This window comes from Belonocnema kinseyi, chromosome 9 (genome assembly GCF_010883055.1).
Source record: "Belonocnema kinseyi isolate 2016_QV_RU_SX_M_011 chromosome 9, B_treatae_v1, whole genome shotgun sequence".
In the NCBI taxonomy this organism is placed as follows: domain Eukaryota; kingdom Metazoa; phylum Arthropoda; class Insecta; order Hymenoptera; family Cynipidae; genus Belonocnema; species Belonocnema kinseyi.
The window spans coordinates 95,540,615-95,551,590 of NC_046665.1; the positions used below are offsets into that span (position 1 = coordinate 95,540,615).

The 10,976-nt window shown below is 29.7% G+C and overlaps 1 protein-coding gene across 3 annotated transcripts in view; it reads right to left on the minus strand.

Moving 5' to 3' along the window:
- LOC117180164 (cytochrome P450 4C1-like) overlaps nucleotides 1–10,976 on the minus strand; it is a 23,911-nt gene that overhangs the window by 10,034 nt on the left and 2,901 nt on the right. The window contains exons 2-7 of one of the 3 annotated variants that reach the window (XM_033372513.1): nucleotides 9,530–9,636; nucleotides 9,378–9,468; nucleotides 1,694–1,879; nucleotides 1,536–1,605; nucleotides 507–633; nucleotides 365–416 (exon numbers count right to left, since the gene is read on the minus strand). In XM_033372513.1, the coding sequence (XP_033228404.1) occupies nucleotides 365–416; nucleotides 507–633; nucleotides 1,536–1,605; nucleotides 1,694–1,879; nucleotides 9,378–9,468; nucleotides 9,530–9,636 (633 nt within the window). The remainder of the gene's footprint in view (nucleotides 1–364; nucleotides 417–506; nucleotides 634–1,535; nucleotides 1,606–1,693; nucleotides 1,880–9,377; nucleotides 9,469–9,529; nucleotides 9,637–10,976) is intronic. The other 2 variants (XM_033372515.1, XM_033372516.1) reach the window with 2 other exon arrangements.

Below are 10,976 nucleotides of genomic sequence, written 5' to 3' on the forward strand. Positions count from 1 at the left end.
GAAAACGCACTTTTCTGAAGGATTAAAAAAACTTGAAAAGCGATTGACCAAGTGTATAGAGCTCCAAGGAGATTATGTTGAAAAATAAAAAAAAATTTACTCCAAAAAATTGTTTTTATACTTCATTCTAAGGACTTATTGAACTACCCTCGTAACTCTCTTAGAAACCTCATAAGCTTTTATTTAAAATTGTTTTTTTGTCAAATCGGTCAATATTTGTGGGCTGTACGTTATTTTGAACAACAAAAATTATTTTATTCCTACTGTGCAAAGCCTAAACGCGACGCAGAGCAGCTTGCAATAAAGGCCTAAATATTATTATTAATTCATTGTATGTATTTCTACAATATAATTATATTTTTACCACTTTCAGCGTCATCAGGTTGTTCCAATTTAACTTTTTTCTTTACAATTATCTAAAAAAGTGTTACAAAGTAATGTATTCGAATATGAAATTAGTTCAATTTAATTTTAAATGTATGTATATTATGTTGCGCATTGCTTACAGAATGTGCTGTAGTGTGCATCCAGGTAATGCATTTGTAAAACTCCTTCGACATTTTGGTTAGATTGAAAATTATATCCGGATGTAACCAAAGTCTCAAGCCTCGCACCATTATCAGTTCCATGGTTCTGTTAATAATTGCAAATTAAACAACGTTAACAATTTCGGGCTATTTTGACCCTCGCCGGGAAGGTGGCGTAACCACGGTCGAAACACGGAATTCACATTCACTATTTGAAGATAAAATAAAAGTTTTCTCTCGAGTATTTCTTGATTTGTAAATAAATTCCAGTCAACTTGAAATCGTATATTTCCTAACCTCCAAATGTCAATTATTGACGTGAGAATTGTGAAAGCTGTGTTTTTCTAGGACAGTTAAACTAATATTTATCAAAGAAAATGCTTTTCTGTGAAATAACTTATTCGTATGTCTGGTTATGAAACTGCTTTATGCACTATACACAAAAGTGCGTTCTTCCTACTTGAAGTGTTTTTTACGAAATTTTTCACCCGTGCATATATAGTTGTAAAAAAGTAACGCGCCTTTGGATGCTGCTGCCTTCGAATGGCTTTTTCAAGTGAGCGACAGAGTATCTGGACCGATTATTGAAAAAAGAGCTTTCCTTTTAAACAAGACGCTTAGTGGCATCCAAACGATTAAACTACTTAAGAAAAAAGAATATTTTTAAGTGTGATAGCTAACTTTCTTTCTCATTTGCCTTAAATATTTGTTTTAAAGATTTGCAATTTTTAGTTTACTTTACAAATTTTCTAACTTAGTTTACAAATTTTTAAATATTGGCTCCCATAAAATATATAGATCTTTCTTAGAACCAACCATTCCACCGTTACCAATCGTATTTTTTCGCGCAATCCCATCCCGCATTCTTAATTTATAATTGAAAAAAAAATTAAGAAGACTTTTTTTTAATTTTAACTCGTTATCACATTATTCGCGTGGATGTGCTATTTTGTATGACATAAAAAATAAGGTCTATTTAAAAAGATAAGATAAATTATTTCCTTATACCTGTTTACACATTCAGTATAACGTGTGTACATTTTTGAGTCGGAAGTTTCCGATATACCCATTGTACTTTCTAAAAACATAATAAGAAAATTATCACATTAGAAAAGAAATACAACAACAATATATAACCATTTACTTATTATCTTATCTTTTCTTACCTAAAGCAACGTTTAAAGAATAAGATATCATATAGGAGCCAACTTGAAATTCTCCTCCTTCAAGTTCTTCTTCCATTTTCTGAACCAATGATTTTGAATGCTTATCAAAAATATGCACAAATGTTCGCAGAGTTTGAGGATTAAAAGCAGGTTGAATTAATTTGCGATGTGCACGCCATATTGGAACTAATGGACAAAAAATACCAGTATTATAATATTAATTGTTAATTGAATAATTTTTATAAATTATATTTTACAAAACATTTTTCATCTCCATTATGTCTATAATAAAGTAACATACTTTTTGTAATATTATTTTTGAATGAATTCAAGTTTTCCTCAAATAAGGCCTAATTAAAGGGTTTTTTTTGTGAATTTTGTTATTTTTAATTTTGTTATATATTAATTCTTATAATTTTAGGCTGACGGTAGTCAGGAAAAACGTGGAAATTAAGGACAGTCAGCGAATATTATTGAATAGAGAAGTCCTTGGAAAATTCATCGTTTTGAAAAAAAATTTTCAAAATGTCAGAGAATGTCTATCAGAAGAACTTAAAATAACAAACATTTTTGTTAAAACGTCCTATTTCTTTAGAAAATGTTCAACCTTTCGGTTACAAATTCAACTGTTTTGTGAAAAATTATTAAATTTTGATAGAAAATTAAGTTTCCGTTAAAAAACAAACGTATTTTGTCTTGAAAATTTAACCCTTTTTTTTAATTCGTTTTTTTTTTGTTCACAAATGTATATTTTATCTTTTTAGGCTGAAAGTGTAACTATTTTGTGGAATATTGATATTCCTTATTATAAAATTCAACTAATTGCGTAAATGTTTAACCGCTTTACTTTTTTTTGTTTGGGTTGAAAATTAAATTGTTTGCTTAAAAATTAATTTTCATAGTGATAAAAATTATTCTTTTGAATTGGAAATATAATTTTTCCATTTTTATTTAAAATTATTAAAATTCAGTTAAGAATTCCTCTTTTAGGTAGAAAAATAATCTTTTTCATTAAAAATTTCATGTTTTTAGTAAAAATGCAAATGTTTGTTGAAAATCAATTTTGTTGTTGAAAATTCCTATTTCAGGTTAAAAAATTAACTTTTTTGCAGAAACTTCGTTTATTTTGTTAAAAATCCGTAGTATTTCAGAGAAAACTAATTTTCTTGGATGCAAATTTACAAATTGCTGTTTTTATTACGAACTGTCTGCAACTATTACACTTTTGCTAAAAATGTATCTTCTTTTTGAAAATTCTACTTTTAGAGTCAAAGGTTTAACTGTTTTCCAAAAAATTGACCATTGTGGTTTGAAATTCTCATTTTTTTTGTTAAAAATTTTGCTGTCACGAATAAACCCTCACCGCAAGAAAAGAAGAATTATGAAAATATTTTTTTTATTCAATTCAAGCATATTTCTTGCAGTAATTGAATTCCAAAAAATTAATGTTCTCAGCAAATTTCAGTTTATTTATTTATAAATTTCAGTATTGATTCTCTCAACAATTTCAGTCATATTTTCTGCTTGAAATGAGTAAAAAAAATTGGCAGAAATTTCGGAAGTGCACACTGAAAAAAAATTGCATTAAATCAAGTAGACTAAATATTTGTCTGATTCTATTTGAAAGAAGCAAGTATTTTCTTTCTACAAGGGAACGATTTTCTTGAATCAAGAAAATAATAGAATCAGGACAATTATTTGAATCAAGAATATATTTACACTAGGCAAAAAATTATTGAGTTAATTTGTTCCATTATACTTATTTTCAGGAAGTATAATAAAATATTGAATTGAGAATATTATATTCTCATAATAAGTAACTAAAACTCTAACAAAATGTTTCTTGATCAAAGTCAATTCATATTCCTGCTAAATACAAAAATTCTTCATTCAATAAAAAAAAATTTTTTTGATTCGGCTAGATTAAAATTGATTTTTAAAAAGTTAACAATTTTGTTATGTTAACCTTATTTAATTTAAATTAGAGTTGGAAGTTATAGTTGTATTTTATTATACACAATTTTCGTGTTCGATAATAGCACTTTGAAAATCACAAAAATGGAAAAATTCATAGAAGTTATAAGTAAAAAAGAATAGTTTTGGAAATATAAAATGATCATTTATTATTTTAATTCAAAATAAATAAGTTTTAGGCAAAAGATTTTTTAACTGTAAATCAATTTTTCCTTGATGAAAAACAAATTCCTTTATTAAGCAGAAATTCTTAAAATAATTTTCATTATTATATTCTTACTTGCTATTTCAAATAGTTAATATCCAGTTTTATATTTTTATGTTATTTATTGGCAATGCAATGCTTCCCGCGTACTCTAGCGCGCGTATATGTTGCTGTTTTAAAAAATTAAGTACAGATTTAGGTATTTTTGAATAAAATTAACAAAATTAAGTTCTTCAGTCAAAGTATTCATTAATCATAGAAAATGTCTTGGACTGCAAATAGTTAACATTTTGATAATCACCCATATACTTACATAATTCTTTTTATTATGAGAATAATAAAAAAATATATGACAGCATTAAACAAAGTTATAAGCTTTTAAAAAATTCTTCAAAATACGATCATTACATTTACTGAATAATTTTAAAAAATTTTATGCGTTTTAAAGCAAAATATTTAAGAAAAAAGAATTCAATAACATTTTTAAAACGTTTATTAAGAATGCATTTCATTTTATAAAAGAACAATTGAAAAATTGACAATTACAAATTTTTCTAAATAAAATAATTGAGAATGCAAGGAGGAAGCAAACAAATATTTTTCATCCGATTACAGAATTTATATTTCTTCTGATTTCGAAGTATTTTATATTTGAAAGAAAAATAAAGTATCGAGCACTTTTTTAAATAGCTAATATTTAAACTAGCGATTAATTTTGTCTACATATTTTCAATTATTTTTTATGAATGGTTATTCTTAATTAAAATTTCAATTTAGGAAAGCAATTCCATATTTAAATCTTTGTAAAAAATGTTTGAGAAAAGAATTCGATAAATTGAAAATTGTGCAGTTTATGAAAATGTTCGTATAGCAGAACATTATTTTTTGTCATTGATGTTATTGAAGCACTTTTGTACTTGCAACTTTTTTTTATCATTTATTACCTTTGAATCGTTGTTAAGAATTTCAAATATTTAAAAACAAAAAGTATTAAATGCCTTGTTGAATAAGTGAAACTTATTTATTTTGCAATAAAAATTGAGTAAGAGAGTATTATATACAATAAACGAGTTGAATAAATTGAAAAGTGCGCATTTTATGGAGAATTTTTGTTTATTGTTCATTACTTTTAGATATTTAAAAACATTTTAAAATATATTAAGAAAAAAAGTACCGAGCCTTTTTTGAAATAAGTAAAATTCAATTCTAAAATTTTTCTAAATAAAAAATGGTATATTAAAGTTGAGTTCAAGAACTTTTAGTTTGAAGTTGGTTGAGGCTCACTATACGACTTGGTACAACCCTGCCTTGAAATTCTTACCCGAGATACTGTCACCAAAATCCAATTCTTTCGATAGCGAAGTCGGTAGAGCGCGCGGTTAGGACAAACTAGTTTGGATAGTTTAGGTAGGGTTCAATCCTCGGCGAGTGCGATTTTTCAAAGCGTCTAGGCGTACGATTATATGTGTAAGTAACATTCTGCGCGAATTACGTATTTTAATAATTTAGAAAAGGAAGATTATGTAACAATAATTTCGAAAACAATTCTTTTCGTTGAGAAATAGTGTTCAGTTGAGGCACTAGTCTATTGCTCCGATACTACATATTCTTAGATTAAGAAAATATATTCTTGAAGTGTATGAGAAACGATTTGTTGAAAGTAAACTATGTACTGCATTTGAATACATCTCTGTATGAAGTAACACATAAAGTTTTCGAATAATAAAATGCGATATTCTATCTACGAATACATTTTCTCAGATTAGGAAAATTTACGCTTGTTCCAAGCATACGGTAACAAGTATTTATTTATTTGGAACACACTCATATACTATCGTTCCCATTCGTTTTCACAACACTTTTTTCAGCAAAAATTTTCTGGTACTGCGTCGATTGTTAGAAAATTTCAAAACAATAAAATCTAGTGTAAAATTTCTTGAAATTTTGAAATACTTCATCCTAAACTTTAAAATATATAGGTTAATTTTACGAAAATCAAGATGGCGGTGTGCAATGTGGCGGCTAAAAGCCAGATTTTTTTTTAAATTCCTGATTTTTTATATTAGAGCAATATTTTCAAAGACATTTCCATAAATGCATTATATACGGGTTTTTGGGGTCGCTAATTACGAATCTGAAATAAGATTTACAAAACTCAACACGCCGGATCCAATATGGCTGCCAAAAATTACTGAACCATTCCGATTTTCATCAAAATTCGCACATGGGGGATTTTTAGGGCCGCTGATTACGAATCCATGGCCGGATATTCAAAATTCAAAATGGAGGATCCGAAATGGCTACCAAAACTTACAGAAAAACTCCAATTTTCATGAAAATTCGCACCTGGGTATTTTAGGCCTGTTGAAGACGAATCCGTGATCAGATTTTTTTCACGAGTTTGCTCACGGTTGGAAACAAATAAAAATCGATTGCCCAGGAGTGAATAAAGGCAACATGCAATCCTGAAAGATCCCAGTGGGCACAAAATTTGGTGACGGCTTTACGACATCGTTACGACATATTTCCGACAACTTTACGACATCCTATGCCCATGTCGTTTCGGTGTCTTTACGATATCGTAAAGACATCGTCAGATCATACGGCTCATTTACGATATCGTAAAGACACCTTAACGATATGGACATAGGACGTCGTAAAGTTGTCGTAAAGATGTCGTAACGATGTCGTAAAGACGTCGCCAAATTTTGTGCCCAATGGGATACTTATTCGACTGCAAAATTTACTGTGAAAAAGGGCCCAAACCCTTATTCATAACAAAATAACATTACGCCTGAACAAAAGTAACATTACTCTTGTAAATGTTCACCACCACGTGATAAGATGTTCGATTTGCCAGCTTGAATTTCGAAAATCTAATCACAAATTCGTTAGCAGCGGCCCCAAAAAAACCCCATATGCGAATTTTGATGAAAATTCGAATGTTTCAGTAGTTTATGGCAGCTATGTTGGATCGCCTTCTTAAATTTTGAAAATCTTATCATAATTTCGTCATTAGTGGCACCGAAAACGCTCAGCAAATTTTGGCAGCTCCATTGAATCCGCAATCTTGAATTTGAAAAATCTAAACCCCGATTCGTTATCAAAGGCTCAAAAAAACCCCATCTACGAATTTTTATGAAAATCGGAATGTTTCAGTCATTTTTGGCAGGGGTATTTGATCCGCTATCTTGAATTTCGAACATCTAATCACGGATTCTTCATCAGCGGCCCCAATAACCCTCTGTGCGGAATTGTTTGAAACTCGGAAATTTTCAGTAACTATTGGGAGTCATTCTATTATAATACATACGTTACTGTTTTGAAACCAAATCATGTCGGAAAAGTCGTTTCAGAGCTTCGCTTAAGCTGTTAATAAATTAGGCTATCCAATGTTTGACGGTTGGAAATGGTAGAGAATTAAAAAAAGCCAATTGTTTTATATCCCCACCAATAAACACAAGTTTAGCGTTCTGATTGAGAATGTAGACGCAAACGTTATGGGTACCCAGTAGACACAAAGTTTTGCGACGTCTTTAAGACATCGTTACGACATCGTTACGACAACTTTGCGACATCATATTTCCATGTCGTTAAGGTGTCTTTACGATATCGTAAATAAGTCGTATGATCTGACGATGTCTTTACGATATCGCAAAGACACCGAAACTACATGGACATAGGATGTCGTAAAGTTGTCGTAAAGATGTCGTAACGATGCCGTAAAGACGTCGCCACATTTTGTGGCCACTGGGTACCACTTTTTCGAACCAGAATGCACTCTTTTGGTCTTAATTCTGCAAACTTTGGAAATCCTAATTGTTTACTTAGGAAAAGCGACCTTAAAAAGTGCAACCAGCTAGCTTTCTCAAATGACATACAACTGAAAGTTTTTAAACTTTTATTCTCTCTCCATTTACTTTCACGGATTTGGAATTTTTCTACTAATGAACTAAAATTTCGTTATTTTCCTGAACAGGATTTTCAATAAAAAGTTTGCAGCGTATCGCTTCACTCTCCTGCCGCAAGAATTCGAAAGCAGACATTTAAAGAGGAAACAGCTCTCTCTTTGCCTAGTTTAAAAAATTAATTGTCACGCTCAGATAAAATATTACTTTCTACATCCATATTGATTTTTTCCTGAAATTTCATCTTCGTGAATTTCCTTGATGTGGAAATCATGATCCCAAGATGTATCAGAAGAAGTTTGTCCTTGCAAAAATTTCTTACGGAAACTATTCCATATAAAGAGGTATTTTGTTTTAATTAATGGAACATTATCACAAATCCTAACACGAATTTTGTCAACAATGAATCGAGATACGAATGGACTAAAAAAACAAGTATTTAAACTCGTTCTAATGAACAAAAACATAATCAGTGTGAGCAAGCAGTGTTGCTCATATGATGTTTATGGTAAAGACGGAATAAGTAAGATCGAATGTGAAAATGTTAGAGTGTGTGAAAAGTTAAAGTAGAGTTCTTTTGTTTTTCCGGTGCAGGTTCAGACAAGGACGCTTGTTGCGAATATGGAAACAAAAGCGAATAGCATTAAACGTGGCGCGTTGTAGCACAAACTTGGTCAACTCGTCGTTTAGAACCTCATGTTTTATTTATTTTCTCATTAACCATTGGCGATCCCAAGATAAAAATGTCTAGGCTTGTAAAACTTATGTATGGCTTCTTACGAAAAAAAAAGTTGGAGAACACGTATTTTAAAATGTGTTCTACTAAACATAATTTTTTTAAAGTAATCGTCAATACCAATAAGTTTAGAGTTCAAATCGGTTAATTATAACCGAAGATATGGAATTTTCAAAAAAAAAGTTACCAAAAACTTCGAACTCCTATATCTCCGCCATTCTTTGCAATTTTTGAAAATTACTTTGGGAATTTTTCTTCAATAATATATAACAGTATACGCCTATTTACAGCCAAATCCCATTTCATGAAGAAAATTATTGTGGTTACTTGACATGGACTGTACCATTTCTAAAAATTTATTTGGAAATATAGCTCCAATACGGTAAATCAGGAATATCAAAAAAAATGTTGCCTTTTAGCCGCCATATTTGACACCGCCATCTTGAATTTCGGAAAACTGATCTGCAGATTATAAAGCTTAGGGTCAATGGACGCAAGAATTTTACGTTTTAAAGGCGTATCTTCACAAATTCGAGACAAAGATGAAAAATAAAATTTGATGCAATAAAAAATTCGTATTTTTTGTTAAGAAAACGACTATAATTATTTAAGTTTCAATTTTGTTGCGATTCTCGTGACGTATTTCAAAATTTTAGGAAATTTTAGATTAGAATTAATTTTAAAAAATTTTTTAAACAATCAATTCAGTAGCAATAAATGTCGCTAAAAATAGTTTTCGAAAACGGACGTTTAGTCCATAAAGCGTTAATTTTTATTAGCAATATGATAATATTATTAAACTTGTTTTGAATATCAAGCATAAAAAATGTATTTATATTTATTTATATTCATGAGAATTACCTGGAGCAATAAGCAACGAATTACCCAACCAGGGCCGAAGCAAACTGCATAAAGAAGCTTTCTCCATGCTTTTTGGACTTGTTAAAAGAGTCTAAAAAAATAATAAAAAAATGAATAAAAATCGAATAAAAAATTTCCAGTTTTATATTTACTTTCAGTTGTTCAGGTTCGTAGATTCCAACAAACAATTTATTGCCCAGCCATAATCGACATGGCGAAGCATATCGTTCAGCAATATCCAATAATATATCATGCGCAGCTGAAAAAAAACATACTTTCGGTCTCGATTTTTTTACACTTAAAAAATTTAAACCCTGAAAATTGTAATAACACTTTCAAATTAGAAAAAATTCTCACAACATTTTTGTTTCCACATTGCCATGGCCGAGAAAAACTGAGAGGAAGTTCATTATTAGGCAACACTAATAGTTTACTCTGTCGACTTTGCAGGCCATTTCAGGAACCAGCATCTAACCTTTCATCACCTTACGTATTTACTAAATTCACAAGAAAATTGTAGTTGGCAAAAATTATGTGAAATTAGAGCGGTCAAAATTTTGAATCGTAAAAAAGGGAGGTGCATGCTACAGAATTTCAGAATCAAAGTTTTTATAATTTATGCACAGCCCCTTGATTATCATGCATAAAAGTATAAAGCAAAACAAACATTTTTTAAATAAAATGTACCTGAGTTTAAAAAAAGTTCATTTTTGCTTACTTAAAAAATTATAACTTAAATACGAGTTCTATTTATTAGCATGTTTGACTTCATAGCGGCAACGCCAGATAATTTTTTATTTAAAAAATCGATGGATATTTTAATTTTCAATAAAGCGTAACAACTTTTCAGCAATAGCAGTTTTCGATTTTTTTAAATCTGGTAATTTATGCCATTGTAATTTAAACAAATTAAAAGTTGAACCTATGAACCTAAAATTCTGTAAAAGAAGAAATATCTCAGCAGATCTTGGTATCAAGAAAAATTATAAAAATTTGGTACGTGTTCGAGAAAGAACTGATATATTACGAAACAAAATCTCCTAATATGTCTATTTGTAAAGTTCAGAATCCGGAGACAGCGATAGATACCTAAAATTAGAGTAAACTTTATTGATTACACAGGCCCACAAAAAAAACAAATGTGTCTGTGCAATTGACCAGACCTATATATTCTTATGTATTTTTCGACGCTGAATCCGAATTTGCAATAAAAAAGTAGGGTCCAGCTACTTTTTTATGGGGTTTTGCTCGAAAAACCTCTTTTTTTACGGTTTTTCATTGTTTTTTTTAAATAAAAAAAAATAAAGAAAAATTTTATTTTTTTGACTTCAGAATCGAATTCTACGGGAAAAAATATATCGAAAACCATGTTTTGATTTTTTTTTTACAAAAATTTCAACCCACGATACGGCGATGAAAAGGCAGAAAATCGCGAAAAGTGAAAATTTGCTTCAAATCTGATTAAAATGACATTAAAATCAAGTTTTACGATTTTAGACCGATTTATAAACATTGAAAATACTTTACTGGAGGTTTTTGAGGTCGCTGATCACGAATTTTAAGTCATTTTTTTCAAAAAACAACTCCTAGTCGGCGTAA